At 36.1% G+C, this 25,857-nt stretch overlaps 1 protein-coding gene across 1 annotated transcript in view; it reads right to left on the minus strand.

Annotated features, from left to right (window-relative positions):
* The window catches only part of PIP4P2 (phosphatidylinositol-4,5-bisphosphate 4-phosphatase 2), a 48,538-nt gene that overhangs the window by 15,927 nt on the left and 6,754 nt on the right, over positions 1–25,857 (minus strand). Inside the window, exons 2-4 of the mRNA XM_033202618.1 lie at positions 11,949–12,097; positions 10,885–10,991; positions 9,125–9,248 (exon numbers count right to left, since the gene is read on the minus strand). Of these exons, the coding sequence (XP_033058509.1) occupies positions 9,125–9,248; positions 10,885–10,991; positions 11,949–12,097 (380 nt within the window). The remainder of the gene's footprint in view (positions 1–9,124; positions 9,249–10,884; positions 10,992–11,948; positions 12,098–25,857) is intronic.

Raw genomic sequence — 25,857 nt, forward strand, 5'->3', positions numbered from 1 at the left:
CATAAACTAAACGAATTGGATATAGGTAGTACTGAAGTCGGGAACTGTTTTCTGTTCTGTCGTTGCCTATACAATATAACAAAAACATACTGCTTAGTACAATTTTCTTCCTGTAAGTGTAAGTAATAAATGTGCTACCTTCCTCACATGAATGTTATTCAGATACTTGAAATGACTTACTGGTTATAGATAGTCTTTAAAGAATATGCAATATAAATTTAAAGTAAATCTTTATCCCATGAAATACATTTTGTTCAATGACTTTCTAACAATCTTCTTCTATCTTGTTTGCTTTTCTATATACCTCCTTATAAAGGGTATATTTCCTTGATAGTTTTGGGAAATTTTCTTTAAGTGCCTTGGCAGTCTATCATCAAAACAACTTATATTTATTAAAATTAAGTTTCATTTGGGAATCTAGGCCATCAATTTTTCTTTTCAGAAGGCTCAAATTCTAGATACAGGGGTTTCAATAACTTGTGGATATTCAAACATTTTCCACACAATAGAAGATATCTTTTAGAAAATATCTGATGCATACTTTTTTCTTTTATGATTAAAGAAAAGAACATATAAATTTGGGGGTTTCCTAAACTCCTTTCTCTTCATTTTTATTTCAAATATCATGAAATTTAGTTAACCTTGTTATGATCTCTTTTAGTCACAACGGGAACATATAGTCCCAAGATAAATTAAAGAGAAATAAAACTTCACATGAATGTTCACTCTCTTTACAAAATGATTATTTTTAAACATCTGCAAATGTCAAACCAAGGGCACTTATTTTTCAACAAGAGTGAGTATTCCTCTCATTACTTATAATGACAGAATTACTTATAATATCAATTTGTAAAAAGTTGATTTATTTTAAAACTGCTCTTAAAGTAAAAATTCTTGAGTTAATGTGCTAAACAGATACTAATATAGATTTCTACAGAAATTGGTACAGAACATTAAGCAGTGGAAGAATATAGAACTATTAAGTGCTTTTTTATGTTTCTGTAATAGGCTTAGGATAGTTACTGAACTTGTGATGTCATTTCAAATGTTACTTATAAATAACAAATTTAAGTTTTTCATAGTTAAAAGAAGCAAACTGGTTTGAGAAGGCAAGTATGAAACCTTTGAGTTAAGAGTAACTCAAAATCCAAGACTTAAGGCTAACAGACTAACATAGGAATTTCAGTATTTCAGATGACCCCTAAGGAGACTGTTTAGTCCACTGTTACCATTTTATAGTGTTCTTCATTTTAACACAAATTATGCATGATAAAATCAATGATAACTGACAAACAGTGGGGACTTTATTCTGTAATTAATGTATTACATTGCCAGCAACCTACCACATCTGGTTTTGCTGTTATCTGCAAGTACTCACTTAAATGGAGCAGACTAATAACAAAAAGCATCTATTATTAGAATAATTTTCTTATAATTTATCCAAATGAACACCAATTCTTATGCTTTGGAAAAGAAGTTGACTTAGTACTGTTCTCTCATCTAAAATCTGGCCTCTGGATTCTTAAAATTTTATTGCCAGACCTTAAGTCCCATTAGACCAAAAAAAAAAATCTTAATTATATCAGCAAGATTAAAAGCAACTTCTCTAAAACCCAATCATTTTTAGAAGAGATCTTCTAATATTTGACTTATTTCTAACTATTCTACAACATGTAATGGATAAATTGAGTTTCCCCAAGATATATTTTAGAACTAATCTTAGAAGATTTGTTAAAAAAAAAAAAGCTATATTGCTTAAAACTACTAATTTAATTTTATAGTATCTTACCGAGATAGACAGATAGATAGATACATACATACATACACACACACACACAGATACATAGATACAATAGGCAACTGGTAACACTTTGAAATATGTTCAAGTTAAAACTGTTATCCCCCCATGCTATGGCACCTATTTGTCCCTAGATACAAACGAAAAAAGTCTGATCCTGCCTGAAGGTACTAAATTGGGCCACTTCAGGGTAAACGTTGAACCAAGTTGTGTTCTCTTTTATTAAAGAACAACAACCCTCAGTCAGTGTTGATTGACAAAGCACCTGGATATGCCTTTCATCAGCAACAGAGACCATGGGCCCTACAGAAAAGTAATAGTAAACTCTGCTGTTCAGCTGTATTAAGAAACTTCTTTGCATTCATGGAGAACTAGCTAAAAGCTTTATAAGTCAATTCATTCTTCTGGGAAATTATTTTTCAAACAATGCCCTTCAAATCACCACTCAGGCGAGATGATCTCAAAATGGTTTGGAGGGTAAAAAATGTTTGGACATACAATATAAAAACTCCCTCTTAAATATATACAATGGTATATGCTAAAACTGCTAAAGAATATCTTATTTTAAATTCTGTTTAATTTTTTTAATCCTAGCAATTCCCAATGAATATGCAACTCTTTACTCACAAACACCTGGTACTAACCTATAAAATGAATTTGCCATTGAATACACTTTGGAAGACACAAATCTAGCTTTTCTAAATTTATCTATGGTCCCAGATAGGCTGTGATATGAATAGTGTAAATATTGTGAATTCCTAGAAAATTTAACTTCAGCATTGTAACACTGGTATATTAAAAGATGTTATTATAAACAGAAGGAAGCTGTGAGAATATAGAGAAGCTATTCTCTAGATTGTATATTACTTTAGCAATTGTGTTTTTTTCTGGGGGTTAAATATCAAAATTAAATTATTTTTAAGTATAAATTATTTTAAAATAATAAAAGCTTTGTCACATACAATAGTTCTTTTATCTTAATCCTTGAGAGAATTCTCTTGCAGGAGAGAGAGCTCATTATTTCAGGAAAAGTATTTCCTATGTGATCTTTTCAATAAAATATCTTGAATATTTTGTCACAGGTCATATTTTCTTCTTTTCTTTGACTCTAGAAAACTCAGCTAAGATTCAGCCTAATTTTATCAACTGTATTAGACTAAATATTAGCATACTTATATTATGCATGACTTCAGGTTTTTTTTTCTGCCCTACTTATTATTTTTCCTGATTTTTTTCACATTTTATTTTCAATCATATTGAATTTAATGTATCTTTGTAACTTATCTCAATTGCTTTGAACCTTGCAAGCTAAGTCTAAAACAAAGTAGGAAATGAGTAAATGAATTAACCTAATAATTAACAGTGTGAAGGGCAAATAACATATTATGAAGAATATAAGATTATTCAAGATCAGCATAATAATAAGGATAAGGCTCCAAGAACTTTGTAGTCAGTGTATTCTTCATAACACTGAGCATCCCTCATTAATCCAAAACTGTCAAAAGTAACCAATACGTCTCCTATAGGTGTGCACAGTGTTCCCCTAATCATCAAAAACTTTATTTTCTAGAAAATTTTGAAATCATCTTTAAATACTATATTTTAATCCAAAACATCTTTTCTTGCTAAAGAATTAAAGTTTCAAATCATAATTACTCTGCTAATATGATAATATGATTCACTTGCTGCACTGAATGTTAAGTAAGGAAGAGCCAGCTTTAGAAGTTAGTCCCTGAAAGAGCCAGCTTTAGAAGTCAGTCTCTGGCTTGCACATTACTTTAGTAATTTTCTTCTTAGGGAAAAATATCTAAATGTATAAATTACTTTTTAAAATAATAAAAACCATGGCACATACATATCTATCTAAACTCTCAATTTAGATCATTCTCTAGAATTCATTACCAGATGATTCTACAAATTAAATATAAACCTTTATAACAATTGTCTTTTTTATTGTTCTTTTTTCCTCATTCCCTTTTCTACCCTATTAATACAGTCAATTCTCTGTCAAATTCTTTATTCTATTCTTGACTATCATCATCACTTTTCTGAAAAATAAAAGCCGAAATTCTAGCCTTATGCTTTTTCAGGCTTGTGTCTTTGCTATCCATTCATCTCCTATCAGGTTAGAAAATTTCATGAAAGCAGAGACTATGCTTCCTGTTCACCACTGTTTCCCTAGCACCTAGCTCAGTGCCTGGTACACACTCAATATATATAATTGAATAAATAAAATCATTCCTTTTGTAACGTGGCTACAAGGATTATCCATGGCAAATATTTGGAATATAAAACATAACAGGAAAGAATGCAAGGTAGCTATGGAAGGGAGATCTCCAGAAGTAGGTTGAAACAAATCTATATTGAAGATTTTAAAAGTGTTACTTTCAAAAGTTTGTTCACATATGAAAAAGAAAATAACAAATATGCTTTATATATTTAATGTAGTTAATTCATTTAATATCTATTGGTAACTATAGAGTGTGTTAGCTTATATTAAATCAGTATATACTGATTTTTATTTATTTATTTTAGAGAGAGGGTCTCATTCTATCACCCAGGCTGGAATGCAGTGGTATGAACATAGCTTGCTGCAACCTCCAACTCCTGGGCTCAGGTAATCCTCCCACCTCAATCTCCTGAGTAGCTAGGACTATAGGTGCATGCCACTACCCCTGGCTAATTTTTAAATTTTTTTGTAGAGGTGGGGTCTCTCTGTGCTGCCCAGGCTAGTCTCAAACTCCTGGTCTCAAGCGAGCCTCCCATGTTGGTCTCTCAAAGCACTGGAATATCAGGCATGAGCCACCATGCCCAGCCTATAGTGATTTTTTAAAAAGAAAGTTGTTACCTATCCCCACTAAGTATATTTTCTAATTTATGTACTTAGTCACGGATTTAATCAATAATATATAAATGTAACATAGGAGACTTACCCTACTAAATCAGAAAAATCTTAGCAATTCTGGTTAAATATAGTAAATTGAATACATGCATGCATTTCCATTTTTTTTCAAACCTGACTAGAATAATAGTAAATGAATTTTGAAATGTATAATACCATAAGGATAAAAAAAGATGGAATATGACTTCAAATTTTTGGACAATGGAAAGCAGATGGCCTTCGCAACTCACTTAGTGAAAAGGATGTTGAAACTTAACTATCTACAGAGAGATAAGTCAATAATGGCAGGCTGCTTCACACTGAAAGACCCAGAATAGGTCAGCTATTGTTGACCTATACTTTTAAAGGTAGAGGTTGGGATAAGGATAAAGCAGGAGTATCACAATCCCAAGTTCACTGCAGCATTATTCATAAAAATCAAGATATGGAAACAACCAAATCTCCATGAATGGATAAAGAAATTGTGGTATATGCATACAACGAAATATTATTTAGTGTTAAAAAGAAGGAAATTTTGCCATTTGTAACAACATATATTAACCTGGAAGATACTATGCTAAGTGAGATAAGCCTGACAAGGAAGACAAACATTGCACGATCATGCCTATATGTGGAATGTAAAATAGTTTAATTCATAGAAGCAGAGAGTAGAATGGTGGTTGCCAGGCACTGAGGTGGGTAAGGAATGGGGAGATTTTAGTCAAAGAGTACAAAGTCTCAGTTAGGCAGGCTGAATAATTTCTGAAGATCTGATGTACAGTATAGTGACTATAGTTAACAATATTGTATTATATACTTGAAATTTACTAAGAAGGTAGATCTTTAGTGTTTTTACCACAAAGACACACACACACACACACACACACACACACACACACACACGGTAATCAAAATGCTAATTAACTTGATTGTGGTAATCATTTCACAATATAGATGTATATCAAAACATTAGGCTGTACACCTCAAATATACAATTTCTGTTTGTCAAATATAAACCAATAAAGCTGGAAAAAACACAGAAGTATTGATTGTAAATTCTCAGAAAACCAGAAAATCACCCTTCCCCAATACATTAAGAGAAGAATGATTTATTCTGTAGAGAAACTGTACTACAGAGCTTGTGGACCAGGAACACCGGGCACAGAAGAAGGCAAGAACAAAAAGTCACTCTAAAATTCAATTAATGTCTACTGTCTGAAAAGTGGGTAAGAGCTTCACCCCTATTACCTCTCTTAGCTCCTAAAAGGCTGTCTCTCAGGCCTATCTCCTGCAAGAGATTAGAAGATCCTTCCCCAGAGAAATCTGCCCTAAAGAAAAAAAGACCAATTGATACTAATAGCTGACAGCTTTACAAAGTAAGAAGAGGAGGAGGAGGAGGAGGAAGAAGATAAGGGGGAGTGGAAGGAGGGGGAGAAGGAGAGAGAGGAGGAGAAGGAAAAAGTTTTCACCTATCCCCTGCCTGCATACATAGAAACTCCAATCAGTGACTTGCTCTCATATAAACTTCTGCGTAAAACTTCTATCAAAAGAAAAACCAATAGAGAAAGTAGTGAGAAAACAGAGATAAGGCATGAAGAAGAACAATACCTCAGAAAAAATATAATTAATAGCTTCAGAAAGATGTTTCAAATGCTTGTTCTTTGGTACCAAAAAGAAATAGCACTTAAACATAAATTTAATTTTCTCAGCAAGGCCATTTTTATACTTTCTGCAGAAAGGGTACAATTGCCAGCAGTTTTGCCACAAGAGTACACTGAACAAAGAAGTCAGGGTCATTTATAACCTGACGCGTCTACCTTACTGCTGTGTCTGGTTTCCATTGGCTGGAACGGGACTTCACATTCTGTATTTGTCTTGATTGGCTAGCAACTTAGAACTTTTTAAAATAGGCAAAGGCAGAGGAGAACAAAGGAAGGAGGAAGTAACTTGTGGAATTCTGAGAAAGATAAAAACACCTTCAAATAAAAAGAGGAACAGGCTATGACCTAATGCTTGCTTGGACCAGTATAATCATGCCAGCGCAAATATTTAGGCTACATTGTGGGAGCTAAGAACATAAAGTACGTTGATTTCTTTATTACGGCTAGCAGATATTTAAGAATGTTAGCAGAGGTCTTTGAATAAATTTTGCTTCTAAGAAAAGTTACTATTTACTCCTAATTAGACAGGGAGGACAGTCTTTGAAGAGGAACCTCTACTTTACTTTTTGCAAAGATGTCATGAAAAACGAATGCTATTAAAAAATCAGAGAACAAACAAAGTCTCCTAGAAATTAAGAATTAAGTTAGATCATCTGAAATTAAAATTTTAAATTAAGATGAGGAGATATAATGAAGAAGTTTCCCACTAAATAATATTTAAAAAACAAAAAATGGAATGGACAATAACAGGGCCCACTGAATATCCAAATGATGAGTTCAAAAAGACCCTCACTAAGACACAGCCTAAAGAAATTTCAGAACACTGAAGAAAATGAAAGGGGAAAAAGAAAAAGAAGAAAAAACATGTCATATCAAAAGGATCAGGTATCACAATAGCAGTTGATCTTCTCATTTAACAATGGAACAAAGACTTTAAGTTTCTGAAAGGTGACAACTGGCAACCTAGAACTGCATAGCTATACAAATTATAAAGTGAATGTAAGATCACATTAAAAACTACTTAAGATAAAAAGAGTTCAAATATATTTCCCTGCATCTTGTCTCAGAAAGCAGAGTAGATGTGCTCCACCAAAATGAAGGAATAAACCAAGAACTGTGAGGATGGCATGGGATCCAACATAGGAAGGAGGTAAAAGGAATTTTCCTGATGATGGTGAAGGGAAGGATGACAACTATGTAGCAGGAAGCCTAAATAATAGATTCCTTGATGCATTTAGTTAGAGTAATAGGTATTTTATAGTTCTATACAAGAATATGAGAAGAATGAACGATTTACATATAGAAAATTAAATCCAAAGGAGGGGGCAATTATTTATAAGTCCAAGAAAATGTTAAAATCCATACACAAGAAAAATGTACCATATTGCTTGGTTCAGCTGTGAACATAAATTACCTAATCATAAAGACTATAAGCACTAAGTATTAATTAAACAAAATGTTGCAATTTAGGAGTATGAGAGCAAGGAAAGGAATATGAGTGGGAGGGCAGGATGAGTGCTAAGTTCTCATCTTGCAGTTTACTAGTTAGTGGGTAATGTCTAAAGTTGCTTAATCAAATAGAAAAAGGATAAGCAAGCAATTTAAACACATAGAAGTCTGGCCAACCTTGTGTAACCCCATCTCTACTATAAATACAAAAAGTAGCCAGGTGTGGTGGTGTGCACCTGTAGTCCCAGCCACTTGGGAGGCTGTGGCAGGAGAATCACTTGAACCCGGGAGGCAAGGGTTGCAGTGCGCTGAGATCACACCACAGTACTCCAGCCTGGGCAACAAAGTGAGACTTCATCTCAATAAATAAATAAATAAATAAATATTAAAAAATAAACACACAGAAGTGACTATCAATAAAGCAGCTAAAAGAGTTGAAAGCATTTTAGGAACAGTAACTGGGGGTCAGCTAAATGAGAAGATTGCAGTCCCATTTGACATTTACAACTATATACATAAAGTTCTTTAATAAAAGTAAAATTACAAATAAAAAGCAAATCACTTATATTTTCTTAAGCCCATTCATGTCTTAGTGACAAGAGTTTTTGTTTATAGACTCCCATGTGTATACTCCGATAAATATTTTTCATATTCAAGTTCTAAAGAAAATCTTTTGTCTCCTATATGGGCTGAACAATAAAAGAAAACCTGTCCTTATCCTTCCTGACAGGGTAAGTGAATTATGAATTTAACTTTAAAAAAATCAAACTAAGTTTAAGTTAGAAGTAGTAAAACAGAACTTCTATAACTTTTGCTCATATCAAATTACTTACACTTTCTTATTCTTTATCTAATGGTTTTACCTAATTATGGGTAACAGTGTTAATTCCCTTTGCTCCAAGAATAATTTACAAAAGTCAGAAAATTTTTGATAAACTATGATTCAATTTTTCCTGAATCTAGAAGCCATGAAGCAAATCTACTGCATGAGACTGTGCACTTTGACCTCTGCTGAGCAGGTGAGAGCAGAGCTAAGACTCGGCTGCTCACCAAGCCAAGATGCCCATGGAACTAAGCCTGGGCACGATTTCTCATTGGCTTACATAGAGAGGATCCTTTTTGCAGCTGGACCTATCAGAGGACGTACCTTTTATCTAGTTCACAGAAGATGCTCTATATCCTAGCTGCACTTCTGATTGTCTGCCTAAATAAGGCTCTATTTTAATATTTTGATTAATTTGCATTTGGACAAAACTGTAAGACTATGACCAGTGGTCTAATCTGTAAGATCATGATCTCTATTTACAGATTAATAACAAATGTCCAGTGACTTACCAGGAATGTGTTTCCACAGTGCCCACACACGACCCTTGTACCTTCTGGTTGGATTGGCAACGCAGGTTGAGCTGGTTGTTCTTCAGAAATAAGCATTACTGGGCCAAGGTTAATTATCCGTCTACTATGAAAAGAGAAAGGAAACAACTTGACTATCCCACAAATGGATTGAGAGCAAAACCTGCAACATAAGGCCAGAAATATGAAATGTGTTATACTTGTTTTATAAATTAAGTGAATTAAATGTCAAGCTGGAGGCAAAACTACAGAGAGTAGCAATAGTCAGTTTTTCAAAAGCAAAATATGAGTCTTTCTGTACTTGGGACAGAAACAATATATTATAGCATTGGTCCTAATCAATGGCAACCATTTAACTGCCATTTCCAAGTTTTTAGAAGTTCAAATCAGAAAACAGTTGTTACCCTTCCCTATCTAGGAAGCCAACTTGAGTCTGGTAGAAGACTGACTAAGTTAAAAATATTCTACATCAACAAAAATCTGTGTGCCATGAAGGCACCGAAGGGCTAGGTTACAACCAAATTTATCTGAGCAGTGTGATATTCCTTGATGCCTATTTAATCAGAGATGAAAAAAAAAAAACAAACAGGATCCTCCTTTCATTTCTATTCTCTAGTCTATCATTGGATAGGGCTGTACATGATTCATGTAATGGTCAAAAAGCCAGAGAGATCACAGAAAAAAAAAACACAAGTAAGGCCTCTATATACTTGTATCTGCGTACATCCATAATGGTACTGGGCATGGGTGAATAATTCCAGAATTTATTGCACATATACATTCAGCAGAGATTAGTATAACATATAGTGAGATACACAAAAATAACTACAACACTTGCAGGTGAAGATTAATTATATCAAAAGTAAACGAACTGATTTTTTTTTTTAAGAGACGGGCCAGGCATGGTGGCTCATGCCTGTAATCCCAGCACTTTGGGATCACTTGAACCCAGGAGTTCAAGAACAGCCCGGGCAACATGGTCCAATCCTGTCTCTACAAAAAAGATACAAAAAATTAGCTGGGAGTGGTGGTGTGTGCCTATAGTCCCAGCTACTCAGAAGGAGGCTACAGTGGGAAGGCTATAGTGCAGAAGGTAGAGGTCACAGTGAGTCAACTCTTTGAGATTCTTCCCGTTGAGACACTATGTCAAAAAAGAAAAAAAAAGAGAGAGAGAGACAGATGGGGTCTCACTCTGTTGCCCAGGCTGGAGTGCAGAGGCACAATCATAGCTCACTGCAGGCTTTAATTCCTAGGCCCAAGTGATACTACTGCCTCAGTCTCCCAAATAACTGGGAATATAGGTGCATGCTGTCACACATGGCTACTTTTTTGTAGAGATGGGGTCTCATTATGTTGTTCAAGTTGGTCTCAAACGACCAGCTTCAGGTGATCCTCCCACCTCAGCCTTCCAAATTGCCAGGAATACAGGCATGAACCACTGGCCTGAACTCATTATTTTTAAATTAGTTCAATGAGTCATTGATTTATTACAGTGCATTAAGTACTTACACAACACAAATAAAACATTCATTGCTCATTTAAGAATATTATATCCCACAAATATCTATGACTAAGTTCAAACTAAGATTATCATTCCTTTAACAACAACAAAAAAAATCTAGATTCTGGAATGACTTTGAAAACAAACACTCTTTCTAGAACAAAGCCTGGCACATGAAGAACCTTTAGTAAATACTTGTTGAATGAACAAATGAATGAATGAATGAATCTTTATCTCTTACCAGTTGGGTCTCGGGCATCCTATTCGCCGAGATGTATCCTTACAAATGAGAAGACAATTACAAGGGCATCTAACATATTTCTTCCCCGTTGGGGGGTTTTTGATTGGCTGGATAAGGGAAGAAAATGCAAACACAGCAATTAACCAAAGTACAGATTGTCAAAGTTTGTTTGTGTTTAAAAAGGAAAGGATTCCATTAAAACTAATTAAATACAATCGCTTTTGTGACTTAAGGTTTTATTTTACGATTTTTCTATAAGACATATAAAGTCAAGTATTCATGTTTTGCAGTTCTTCAAGACACAATAATCCCTGGCTGACTTTTTTTTTAGAATTTTCTAAAGAGAAAAAATTAAAACGTCAAAGATAAAATTAATACTTAATTGCAGATTTTAAGAGATCAAAATTTAATATATAAAGCCTATCTGTTCAAGTTTGTTACTTGAAACTATAAAAATATTGCTGAAAATTTAGTTGCTCCCCAAAGCTCAATTTTAAAAAAAAGGAAAGGTGTTATTCAATTTTTTAAACATTCCTAAATTACTATTAACTAAATTGAATAAAATGTCAAACTATTTGTAAACACTTTGGCACAGATGCTAATAACAAATGCATAATCACAAAAGCCCAGAAAAACAATAGTGACATCCTACAGACATAAAATAACTTTAAATAATTTTCCACATAAATAGGACAGTTTATGACTGTAATGAAGTTTAGTACGCAATATTTTCATTTTAGTGAAAACTAGAATGAATCTAGTTGTGATGTGGATAGATATTGAAGGTATTTATACATAACTGCCATGCTCAGTCTAGTTTTTGAAAGTAAAAAGCCAAAAGGCATAATATTTAAATTCACTATGAAATTCTCTTAATGGGGTTAGCTTTAAACACAGGGAGGTATTCTATGATGAAAGACAGACAGAAGAAAAGTCAGGAAAAAAGATTACCATATTTGTATCCAGCCCACATATACTTTTAAGTAACATTACTGAAGTACTTCCTTTAGGAACAAAATGTCAAATAACAATTTATATTTTTACTAATGGAAATCTCCACTTACCGTAGCTTCATTACAAACTGTGCACTTAACCACATGCTGGTGAAGCTTGCCATCCAAATTGATTAGTGATTGGCACACACGGCAGTTTATTACTGGAATACCACTGGCATCTGGACTGGCAATGGCTGTATATGGAGGTGGGAGCTCCGCTGGAAAGATATTAGTCACTGAATCAGAGTCTTAGAGAAATTACTATGGCTGGTTTGAGTATAGAAGCAATAAAAGTAAAGAAGAAACAATCAAGATTTTCCCACGTTCTTTTATTTATTTTTCAAAGCTAGCCAATTTATCTTAGCATAAACATCCATGAGACTCTTATCAAGTAAAATAATTCTTAACTCTGATAAAATCTAAATCATGTTTGCCTAGGTCTATCCCAATAACCCAGTTTCCTTTTATTAATCTATACTCAAAATGTCACTCCATTCCTATTAGTAAATTCATACAGCGTCTAATAGGACAGTGGTGATTTATGCCTACAATAAAAATCTTACACAAATGATCTGACTCCCAGGAAATAAAAATGGTCGATGAAAGCCAAGTTTTAAAATTGCTTATCCATACATATAAATTATGTAGCTGTCAAGCTCTGTTTTTATACTGGAACCAGTAATAATGACTGCTGGTTATGACAAGAATAAAACAAGGTTTTGGAGGAAGTCAAGAAGAAAGAAAAATGAACCTAAGAAAACTAAACTTCTCAGCATGGAACAAAAATGGAAACCACGCTAATTTCAGACACAAAACAAACATAAAGTAAATATAACAATTTTTAGTCTCAAAATTTACCTACCATTAAAAATGTAAGAAATGCACCAAAGTGTTTATTAGTAAAAAAATGTAGTATGTGGGATTAAAAACTTCAAAAACCATACAACCACCACCACAAAAAGAATGGGGAAAAAGATGAAACAAGAGTAGCAAAATGTTGGTAACTGATGAATATAATCACACGAAGGTCATATTTTCATACTACTTTTGGGTATGCTTGAAAATTCCCATAATACAAAGACACACACACAGTGTTTTTTCAAGAGTCCTAAGGTTGACTCAGTGAGTGAGTAAAGGGTGGAGGCCCACCTTCAAAATCAGGTATCTACCAGAAGTGTATATTTGTGGCAAAAGTCTGAGAAAACGAATCCTGATATACTACTCTGGAATGTGATTTCTAAAGGACTCCTAACCCCTTTCTGTAACCATCTCAACTAAGGAATAGAAGACTTTTCCAACGTAAAGTTTTGTCTTGGGACATTTAGAAAGGGCCACACTCTAATACATGATGGAAGCACAAAAGAGAACTGATATCTCAAGAGGCTTTTGTAACACTATAAAATATAATCACAATAGCTAATCATAATAAGAGCTGTTTTCGAAATAGAGGTTTTCTATCCACTGTATAAGATTCTAAACTTTGTGATATTTTAAAAAGAATTAGAGCATAAAACATTTTGGTATGTTTAAAATACACATATTTCCACCTGATCCTTGGGTTATGATATAGGATTTTTTTCAGACTGCTAAGGATTAGCAACAAGTGGTATTCATTCAAATGATTCCTAAGACAAATTTCTGCAGCTGCCAAGGCTCTGAAAGAGGCCACTTTGAAATGACGACATGCTCACATTTCTGGGAGGCTTATAACAGAACAATGCCAAACACTGAAATTCAAAAGGAGCTGTACATGTCTTAAATTATAAAAATAATTTTAAATCCGTGAAAAGAATTTGAGCTTGATCCAGAGTGAACTGTAATGTATTAATCAAGAAGAAAAAAACACGTTAAAGAAACAATGAGCCAACAATATACTTAAGGTCTTGCAATTTGCAGATTACTCTGTCAGATCTCAATAAAGAAGGCATTATTCTTGGGGAAAGAATATGTACCTCACTAGAAATTCAAGACACACTGCCTGGTATATGATAATGAATATTATTTTAATAATTATTTGCAGTAGGATTATTAATAAAAATTGCTTCCTCTCTGGCCTTTTCCTTGAGTTGTACAGTAACATTAAGTAGTTCTCTCATAATCCCAGGTCTCTATCTTACACAGAACGATAGAAAGGAAACTTAAATGCAAGACAGTTTTATTAAGAAAACAAGGGCATTGGGGGAGAGTAGGAGATGACATATTGTTACACTACATAAAAGGACACAAACCCATACACTCCTCAGCTTTGCTCAAAGAAATCTCCTAATTTCATAGGGTGATCTTAACAGTCATTAAAAGGGTATTAGAGCCAGTAAAACCCTGTGAATTTTTCTTCTAAGATTTGTAATACATAATTTTTAATCTGCCAAGAAAAAAAAAAAACGCCTTCAATGACAGAAATATGCTCAAATCTACTCTTTTGGAGGCTTGGGAAGTGGAGGGACACGGACAGAACGACCAGTGAGGATTATAAATCTAATATGAGAGAGACCATAAGCTCGACAAGGCCAGGGGCACAACTGGTTTGTCCACAGCTACTTCACCAGCGCTTGTCATAATGCCTGGTCTATGATGATGCTTACTAAATGTTTATTGAATGGCTGAATGAATTAATACATCAGTGAGTCATTAAAATTTATTACACATATCTATTTCTCTTGGAAAAATAACACTAAGTATTAGGTTGGTGCAAAAGTAACTGCGGTTTTTGCTATGACTTTCAAATGGCAAAAACCGCAATTACTTTTGCACCAACCTAATATATTACCCCTACTCTCCTTGCAGAGGAGCTAAGGTCCTAGCAGGGGAGTACAGGTTGATGGAAAACGAAGCCTTCTTTTATATAGAAGACTACCCTTTCCAAATAATGCACTGAGAGAGGTGAAGTAGTCAGGGGACACTGGCCTGGCCCACCAGATAAATGGAATCAATCCAACAGATCAATAGAATGACAGATGCTGCTGCCTAATTGCCACAATAAACAGTGCTTCCCGGCCTTTCATTTCAATGTTCTATCCATTACTTCAGCCTTCAACTGATTTAGACAGAGATACTTCTTGTACTTTTGGCCTTTCCCTATTACTCAGATTTTACTTCAAGGAAACATTTACTTGTAGCTCCATCTCCTCTTATATGGGACTTGTAATTCTGGAGATTCCAGTTAGTAAACCTACAACAATTAGATTAAGATTATTAATTTAAGCGATTAATAATTAGATTATTATAGATCAAACCTATAATAATTAAATTAACTTAGATTTATTCATTTTGTCTCTTTTCACTTCAGGATAATCATAGCTCAATATAGCCTTGAACTCCTAGGCTTAAGTGATCTTTCCTCCTCAGCTTCCTCAGTAACTAGGAATATAGGAGTGTACCACCATGCCTATATTTTCACTTTAAAACAACCGATCACCACTATTCTACCTATTTTAAATTTCTGTACTACATTTAAAAAGTTCACTGTAATCTCAGAACTTGGGATCATTAGATATTGAAAGTCACAAAAATTCCTCATTTTGTAAGAGTCTTACTTGTTATCTAAACAATAGTCATTTTTCTCCATGGGGTTTGCCTAAATTAAAAAGCTTTTTTCCTCCATGTGAGCAATATTTGTTAGCCCAGTAGTCCTTAATCCTAAAAAAACTCCCTCAAAGCTCCAGAATAGAACAATGTTAGAAATTCAAACAATCTTTGGAATTATGAAGTTTAATTTCTTTATCTTACAAAGAAGAAAACAAACCCAGACATTCTGACTTTTTAAGGGTTTTTCAGAACTTCAGCAAAGCCAAGAGCTGACTCCTCTTCTGGAGATCGCTCCACAATAACAGCTGTCTCCTTTAATAAATAATGACTTAATATAGGGAAAAGATTTAAGGACCAATGGGGGAATTTTTCTAGGAACAAGCAAACATCTGATAATGTAGATTTCTGGAGAATGAAATCTTGGTTAAAAAGAATTAAGAGGAAGAGGAGAAAGAAGAACCGGGGTGGGGGGAATTAGAGTATGTTTTAAAAAGAAGAATCATTTCACAATAAAAGCTTCAGAGAAAAACGGACTCATAAAAGGGAGAGAATGATAGTTTATTAATCACAAGGCATACATAATGATCTTTCTAAAACACTCAAAAGGAAGCATTATATTCCGTAAACCCACAAGTGATCAGATTACATTTCCCATCACAAACATTTACCTAATTTATGTATTTTATGCCAAACAGTCCCTCTGTCTTGCTAATTCATCCTGGTGTATTAATCCATATTTCATTTTTTCTCAGAGACATCCTCCAGTATTTTAAAGATTGGAATTGTTTTGTTGGATTGCTCTGACCTTTATTATCTCAATTATTCCTTTATACGTCTCCTCAATGACAATATTTGGCAGTTTAATTCACTTACTACATTAGCATCCTCTATATGCAGCCCTTCAGGCTCTTGACAAAGATGTTATATCAAAATTGAAAATGACATCAGCTTAAAATGAGAGATATTTTACGATTATAAGAGAAGCAAGAAAAGTATAAAAGGGCAGCCTTTGAGGAAAGCCTAGCTTTTTTCTCCTCTAATTTTCATTGCAAGGATTCATTTTCCCTAGTATCTTTGTGCAGAATGTAGCTTAGGGACAGACTCAGCTTGGCCACTATGGGTTAGCTGCTTTTAGCGTCAAACCTCTCCAGTTCAGTTCAATACAGAGCAAAGGAAGACTACTTTCTGCTCCTCCCCATCTTTGAAACCAAAGAAAACTGTTTTAGGAGACTCAAGTTCTCCCAGAACAATGACATTCTCTGAAAAACTAATCTGGCTGAAGACAGGTTGAAAATATATGTGCTAGTTATCAAGTTACTGACCCTCAGTTCCAAATCACCTTTACTCTCTTTTGTGATGCTGCAGCTGGAACTCTGCAAACCACATTTTGGTTTTGTCAGGGGGCTCCAGGCTATGCTCTTAATAGGAGGTGATACTGGGAGGCTGCAAGGCTGGAGGAGGAATAAGGGACTTATTCCTTCTATTTGTTACCTGTTTGCTCCCAATCTGCTTGCTGTTTCTCTGAACATCATTCTAGGAGTATTACTTCACCCTGGCAGTGGTAGTTCTTTCCCCTGGGAACACTGAAGCCAGTTTACAGTTTTCAACATTTGCCAGAACCAGTTTCCTTGTATAGGCTCCCATACCAAATAGCCAGTGCTCCTTCCCAAGAAAGTAGTTCAGAGAGTTTCTCCAGAGTTCCGAGACACCAGTACAAGCTGGCTGGTGATCTTCAGAAGTCATATTTCAGTTCTGCAGGACCCCTCCTCTAGGTTACTAAGTTTTAATAAGTTCAATCTCTTCCCTTTGTTCCCTCAGCCCTAGTAGTGGCAGTTGCTTCTTGTTACCTCCTTGATACCTTAGGGTAATTAATACGTTTACCTTACAGTTACCTAGTTAGTAACTTTATACTTGGTTAATGATTCTTTATATTAAACTCCATTGTGTGGTTTCTATCTTGTGACCAATCCTGACTGATACAGAAATTCATATCAGAAGTGATCTCAGGAAACAATTCCTCAAAGATAGAATTGGATAAGTGGTTTGGTGAACTTGAGCTTAAATGCTACACCAAACTCCTTACCAATGGGAATTGGGATGGTAGTAATCTATGACACATGGTGCCATCCTGATGAATCAGATTATCCCCTGTAGTTGATTGAGATGTTTGCGGCTCCTTCACTTGGGCACTATGGTAGTAATAATTATTATATGGACTATGATGTGGATGGATCCTTATGAATGCACTGGGCCTCTACAAACAGAAAATGAGAAGCTCTGGTCTTTAAATTCTCAGCTCAAGTCATGGTTGGAGAACCAGAGAATGTCTATCTTAGCCTTAAAAGTATCACTTATTTCTAATAAACAAAGAATTTATTGCTGGAAGTCAAACAGAAATATTAATTTTGCAAATTGCAAAATTATAATATCAAGTAATTCCACAGCCTTACCAGGTAAATCCACAGCCTTATCAAGTTTCTCACTGAAAGTTGGGGTATTGATTGCAAAGAAGTGGAACTCTAAAACTTGGAATGAGACCATCTGATTGTACCCAAACAGAGCTGAAAATCTTAAACTCCTGAGTCACTCTGAACCTCCACTGCAAGTGGAAAATATCTTTCCCTCTTGTGCCTAAGCTTTCCCTTGTTGGAAAACGCTGTAATGCCCTTGCCTGAGGCAGTTGCCTTACAAAGGGATGGCCATTCTTAAAATCCACCCTCAAACCCCTTGTTGTCTCAAGATCCATAAGTAAGGTCAAATCTCAACATGTTTCAGAAGGGCAAATACAAAGTCTAATTCAGTAAGAGGCAGCTTCTACATAAAATAATTGCAACATTTTGATAATATGTGTTTCCAGAAACCTGGAGAGTGCTTGTGAAGTGGATCCTAAGGGTGTTAAACCACAGAGAATAAAATACAACAATGAATTGAGAGAGATTTTCTGGATTCAGTGTTTGTTTTAAAGCTAGAAGTAGCTTTAAGCATTTACTTAATTGGTTTGATGAGACTTGGTCTTACATTTAATGAGGCTGAAATGCTAGAATATCCCTAGCATAATGCAGAAAACGCAATCAAAGGCATATGGAATTAGGAATGTTGAAGTGGATTTATCATATGAAACCTGCATATTCATACCTCACTACATCCCCTGAGAAGGGCCAGAGCATACTCCCTTCACTAAGGCATTAATAAATACTTATTTAGAGGAGCACATGCATCCTGCTGTGGTTTCTCTCCAATGCAGACCAGACATTACACTATGAGATGACCCCATTGAGATGTGCTGCCTGATTTCAATGGGGATGATGAAATCTTGGAGTATCAGGCCAAATAGCAGCAATTAAACACTGAATACAGGTAGGTGCATTTATTGCAAAAAAGAAGTAGTGGATATTACAATATTTTAAGCCACAGGACTTTTGGCAGTGGCTAATTGAAATTGGCCTAGAATTGAAATGGATGGGTTACCTGCAAAAATGTTGTTTGGTTGTATATCTTAGAAAAAACTCTAGGTATTTTAACCAGCAACCCAACTTTGGTAGCCACAAGAAAGAGTCACAATCTTTCAACCAGTCTCCAACAAAAGTGGGTTCAGCATGTACTGTAAATCTTCCTTCAAACTTTCTGCACAGAGACCTGAGGCTATTTACAAGACTGTGTACTGGGGAAAAGAAAATACCCAGATGATTCAGCAATTACTAGAAACTGGTGGTTAAACAGCGCTAATTCCAGAGGGACTCAAAGCAGCTATCAAGTGATAGATGATGTCTTAGCCCAGATCCAACTCACAGTGGTCCCAGTAGACATGGGGATCCACTCTGAAGTTATTTTATTAGTTCTGAATATACAATTGGAACAAATACTCTTAGCAACCAGTAAAATTGCCAATTTTGTTCCCTGGCTCATAGGTTAATATAGGAATGGCCAAGTGGCAGTCCCTGGAACTGATACCAAAAGCAATACCACATCCTTGGGGAGATTTCAGAGATTGGTGAAATCTCTGAAATCTGTTAAAATGCAAGCATGTTAAAATGCAAGCATGGTGATACCTATCACATCTTCATTCCACTTACTTATTATCTAAATTTGACTGCTGCTTCTAACTCATACAGTGGCCTTATCACATCTCTTATAGGAAGTAAAAAGTAGATCTCATTCACACCATTGCACTCCAGCCTGGGCGACAGAGTAAGACTCAGTCTCAAAACAAACAAACAAACAAAAAAAAACTGTATGAGCTCTAATGCCAGAGAAGTCAAGAGTCTTTAGAATCAATATTTATCTTTTTAGGTAGGTGTTGAGAGATATCTAGTGAATAAATCCCTTAAATTCTACTGTTTATCTGTAGTCTGTGGATTAATGGAATTTTATTTTAAAAATACAGAAATTATGGCTGGGCGCAGTGGCTCATGCCTGCAATTCCAGCACTTTGGAAGGCCGAGGTGGACAGATCACGAGGTCAGCAGTACGAGACCAGATTGGCCAACATGATGAAACCCCGTCTCGACTAAAAATACAAAAATTAACCAGGAGTGGTGGTGCATGCCTATAATCCTAGCTACTCGGGAGGCTGAGGCAGAAGAATCGACTGAACCTGGGAGGCGGAAGTTGCAGTGAGCCAAGATCGTGCCATTGCACTCCCTCCAGCCTGGGCTACAGAGCGAGACTCTGTCTCAAAAAAAGAAAAAAAAAAAAAACTACTAAAGAAGTCTAGGAATTAAACCATTGAAATGGTACCCCCACTGTAGCAAGCAGGGGTTATAGCCATGGAGTTCTTCCCTTTGTCACGTGGATGTTTCTAATGAGGAAAAAGATCTGACCACATGCTCTGCTGAATCACTTCTGTCTTCTGTTCCCACATTCCTCCAGCATCCTGTAAAACTTTCAGTACTAAGTGACTTTATCATCACCATCATGACATCCTTCCCTATTTTCTCAGGCTATCACTCATTCATACAATTGGTATTTGTTAAGTGCCTAAATGTAAAAGTTCATAGGCAAGGGACTATAGTAGAGCTCCCTGATGAGACAGGAATCCTATTTCCCTCTTTGTCTCTTCCTATGGGATCATGTGCATAGATAAGTATTAAGATATGTAGTGCAAGTGCTTTGGGAGGCTGAGGTAGGCGGATCACAAGGTCAGGAGATCGAGACCATCCTGGCTAACACGGTGAAACCCCATCTCTACTAAAAACACAAAAAATTAGCTGGGCATGGTGGCAGGCACCTGTAGTCCCAGCTACTTGGGAGGCTGAGGCAGGAGAATGGCATGAACCCGGGAGGCGGAGCTTGCAGTGAGTCAAGATCTCGCCACTGCACTCCTGCCTGGGCAACAGGCCTTCTGTCCACCTCGGCCTTCCAAAGTGCTGGGATTGCAGGCATGAGCCACTGCGCCCAGCCGTAATTTCTGTATTTTTAAAATAAAATTCCATTAATCCACAGACTACAGATAAACAGTAGAATTTAAGGGATTTATTCACTAGATATCTCTCAATACCTACCTAAAAAGATAAACCTAACAAGACTCTGTCTCAAACACACACACACACACACACACACACACCCCAGATATATAGTGCAAATGTAAGGTACTGTTTTGGGAACATACATATTCCAACAACAGAAATTAGAAAAGACTGCATGAAAGAAAGGAGCCTCAGCAAATGTGTAGAATTTGAATGTCATAATTTTAAGAATTCCTTTCCTACTCATCTACCTATAGGAAGTAAAAAGTAGATCTCATTCACACCATTGCACTCCAGCCTGGGTGACAGAGTAAGACTCAGTCTCAAAAAAAAAAAAAATAGATCTCATTTGGAAAAGACTATAAATGGCTAATAAGTGTATGAAGCAATGAGTATGGTCTTAGGGAAAAGTGTATAGATAGTGATAGATTTTCCATCTCAAAACAGGATTCTTCCTATTAATATCTTGATAGGCTGGAGTAATCAAGCAGGATGAAATAACACATGCAACTGCAAGGACCTATACAGAGATGTGGGGACACAGTCTAAAAAAATGACTTTGTTAACATGTTTGAGGTACTAATCCAAGACACACTTCACAAATACCAATAATATAATGTAGCCAAAGTTTACTGTATTTTATTACACATAAAATTTGTATTAGTAATATATTGGTATGGCTCAAAAATCAAAATCATGTAAAAGGGCATATGCTCAGAATTGTTACTCCAACCCTTATGTCCATGCGCCAAGTCTTACTTCAGAGATTTCCACTTATGTTATTATTATGTATCCTTTTAGTATTCCTTGAGTGTAGCACAGGTAGTATACACATATACATATTCTTATTTCTTCCATCATTCTTACACAAGGGAGTATGCCTTATAAACTATTCCTCATCTCATTTTTTTTCATTTTACAGTGTATCTTTCCATAACTGTATATAGAGTTTTTGTTTCATTCTATGGATATGACATAACTTATTATGGTGGTTTTACAAAATAGCCATAACTTCTTTGGCACTCCTCCCATTGAGAGGTGAAGTCTTTGTACCTTGAATCTGGGTGATTTGTAATTGCTTTGACCAATAGAGCATGGCAGAAATGACATTATATTTGACTTTTGAAGCTGGGTCATAAAAGACCTTATGGTTTCCACTTAGGTCATCTTGTATTTAGGCATGTCTGACAGTTTTAATAATGACCTATGTCCTCATTAAGGGATGGTAGCAAATCCAAATATGACTTCTGCTGAACCTGGCAAGGTATTTCATATAGAGAACTAGAACATGACAACCAAATTCTATAAACTTGGAAAACACTTTGTTACAAAATTTTAAAATAACTTTATATTAGTTTGTAAAATCCACACAGCTAATATAAATCAGTGTTTATTTGGGATACATCCAGTGGTCTAAAATGTGTCTGAAAATCTCACTTTAAGTCTACTCACTATCATTTCTGTATTTCTCCTCTGGATGGTCAGTCTTAGCACTTAATCTCTCAAACAATAAAATCTCATATTGTAACATGCCTTCTTCCAAATTCTCCCCCTGTAGAAATCACATGTTAAAAACATCAAAAAATTCAGGGCTTTCTTGTACACTATTTTAAAATCTGTATTACAGGTTGACTAAGCCTAAATATCTCAACAAAATATGAGAGGAAGAAAAATTTTGACATTGCCTTTATAAGTAAATGCTGGCCGGGCGCGGTGGCTCAAGCCTGTAATCCCAGCACTTTGGGAGGCCGAGACGGGCGGATCACGAGGTCAGGAGATCGAGACCATCCTGGCTAACACGGTGAAACCCCGTCTCTACTAAAAAAAATACAAAAACTAGCCGGGCGAGGTGGCGGGCGCCTGTAGTCCCAGCTACTCGGGAGGCTGAGGCAGGAGAATGGCGTAAACCCGGGAGGCGGAGCTTGCAGTGAGCTGAGATCCGGCCACTGCACTCCAGCCTAGGCAACAGAGCAAGACTCCGTCTCAAAAAAAAAAAAAGAAGTAAATGCTTAGAATAAAATGCACTAATCAGTCATGCAGCACATGTGAACACATTCTACAGAGAAATAAAATAGTGCAAGCTAGTTGGGCTTCTAATTTTTAAAAGAGTCATGTAACATCCTTAATCTTCAATATACTATCTTTCCCATTTCTAGAAGCATACTGGAAGGAATAGCTGTTTAGGTGAAAGAGGGACATTGGAACTAAAAGAGGTAAGAAAGGATAACAAGCATTTACATTTTAAATGTATAGCTATATTTTCCTAAATGTGTCCAGCTTCCTAAGAACAACTGTGTCATAAAATATAAAAGCCAAAGGAAACATAAATGACCACTCCTTTGATAAATGTGGGAAACTGAGGCCCTGAGATGTAAAGTAATGAATCCAAGGCCAAACAGGTAGTAATTGGCTGAGATAAGAAGCCTCAGGTCTCCCAAGCCAAACACTATAGTGACGGACCCTCTCTGGACTCTAAAAGGAGTTACACATACTTGCACAATGCACCTGAGGTCCAGGAAAAGGACCCATGCTTTTTGCTTTTCTCACATTTGGTTGTGGTGGTTCTTACAGGAGAAAAGAAACTCACTTTACAACAGCAACCGGAAAAGAAAAAATCTAGAAAAATTCAAAAGCAACATAAACTCCTTTGCACACCCCCACTACCACCAAAATTTTTTCTAAAAAAGCATAGAAACCCTCGTAAAAGAACAGAAAACAGCAGGAAGAATGTATTCATTTTCAGGAGCTACTATGGAATGCCATTCCCAATTTATTCAATTACTTCTTACTTATTATAAACATGAAGCACAGGCCAGGCATGGCGGCTCATGCCTGTAATCCAAGTACTTTGGGAGGCCAAGGTGGGTGGATCATTTTAAAATAGTCAGGAGCTCGAGACTAGGCTGGCCAACATGGTGAAACCCCATCTCTACTAAAAATACAAAAATTAGTCAGGCTTTGTGGCAGGTGCCTGTAGTCCCAGCTACTTGGGAGGCTGAAGTAGGAGAATCGCTTCAACCTGGGAGGTAGGGGTTGCAGTGAGCTGAGATCACTCCACTGTACTCCAGCCTGGGCAACACAGTGAGAGTCTGTCTCAAAAAAAAAAAAAAGAAAGAAAGAAAGAAAAAGAAAAAGAAAGAAACACAAAACACCTGAGCACAAAGGTGTATTCAGGGTTACCTGCTTTTCCCAAATGGAAGTATTACAGTTTCCATTGAGATCACTTCCCAGATAGCTGCTTATTGCCCTCAAAGATAGTTATGAACATCCATCCTGTTAACTTTCTTCTCCAATATCTATATCCATATAGCTAACATTTGTATGCATTTGGCAAACCTTCCAAAATTTTAACAGAATGCTCTACCCTACAAGTTTTACGTTCTTGAAGAGTCTGCATAGTGCTTGGGAACAAACAGGAAATTGAGAGCATCATCTCCCACTCCAGGAAAATGCTACTGTACATTTAATAAATAATTGTTGAATGAAATTTGCTCTCCAAACCCAAGTTTTCTCAGACTCCAAATTTGTACAACAAACTGCCTAATTTACATTTCTAATTGAATAACTACAGGTATTTCAAACTCCACATGTCCGAAACAGAATAGTGATTTCCACTGTCCTTCTCCCACCTCCCACACACATGGCCAATTCTTCCTCCTGTTTGCCTATCTCAGATATAACCTTGTACCTACTTACTAGGGTCATTTTTGGAGATTTGTGATTCCTTTCTTTCCACTGACTCAACCCATTAGCAAGTCCTGTTTAAAATACATCCTGACACCAATCACACCTCAGTGCTTCCATCACCTGTACCCTGGTTTAGATCACCATCACCTCTTGCCTCTTCTGCTCTAACAGCATCCTGATTAGTGTCATGTCTCATTAGTCTGTTTTCCTCCACATGCCAACCAAGGGTGATTTTTTTAAAAAGTAAAGTGTTTTCATGTCTCTCCTTTGCTCCAGCCTCTCCATGGCTTCTCATTATCCTCAGGACATAATCCCTTCTCCAGCAGGTGGAATAGAAATCTCTCCTGGGTTTCCCTCATCTACACCTCTGACCTCCTCTACCTCTTCTGCTCTCCCCTAAGAGAGCAGAACCCACTGTCCCTTGTTTTTGTTTGTTTATTTATTTATTTATTTATTTTTGAGACAAGAGTCTCACTCTGTTGCGCATGCTGGAGTACAATGGCACAATCGCAGCTCACTGCAGCCTCAAACTCTTGGGCTCAAGAGATCCTCCAGCAGCAGCCTCATGAGTAGCTGGAACTACAGGCATGAGCCGCAGCACCCGGCCTCCTCCTTGTTTTTAAAATAGCAAGTGTTATACTTGCTGTTCCCGTTGCGTGGAGCACTCTTTCGGTAAATCTTCCAAAGGCTGATCCAATTCATGTTTCAGGTCTCTGGGTGCTATCTCTAAGTTGTCTTTCCAGAACACCCATCTCAAACATTTGCCATCTAAACAGTTACTCTCCACCCTCATAGGTTGCTTTATTTTCTTCACCCTCTGAAATGATAATGCTTACTGTATGTATCTCACAGGAATGTAAGCTCCTCAGCATCTGGGATACTCTCATAGGCATTCAAATATTTGAAAGGATGACTGAATGAATGAAACATTTCTTGATTAATATTTTAAAAATGTTCAGTGTAGACAGAAGGAAATGTGGATATTATAAAACAGAATAAAAGAATCCTGGAGCCTGATGCCTACAGAATAATGAAAAAAAAAAAAAAAAAAGACTTTAACAGCAAATGAGCTCACCACCACACTGGAAAGCTAGAAGCAGATCTATTTCACCAATGTGTGGCCTCTATTTTTCCTTGATGAGGATGTGGTCTCAGTGAAGCAAATTTTGATTTAAGAACCATTTTGGAAAAAATTCCCTTAAATGGAGCATTAGCAATAGCATAGCACAAAGGCTTCTCATAATTCTGCAAGGCCCTGCTTGCTCAGTATCACAGCAGGTGAACACTCTACTGGGGCTTGG

Source organism: Trachypithecus francoisi, unplaced genomic scaffold (assembly GCF_009764315.1).
Source record: "Trachypithecus francoisi isolate TF-2019V2 unplaced genomic scaffold, Tfra_2.0 Lachesis_group7, whole genome shotgun sequence".
NCBI classification, from domain to species: domain Eukaryota; kingdom Metazoa; phylum Chordata; class Mammalia; order Primates; family Cercopithecidae; genus Trachypithecus; species Trachypithecus francoisi.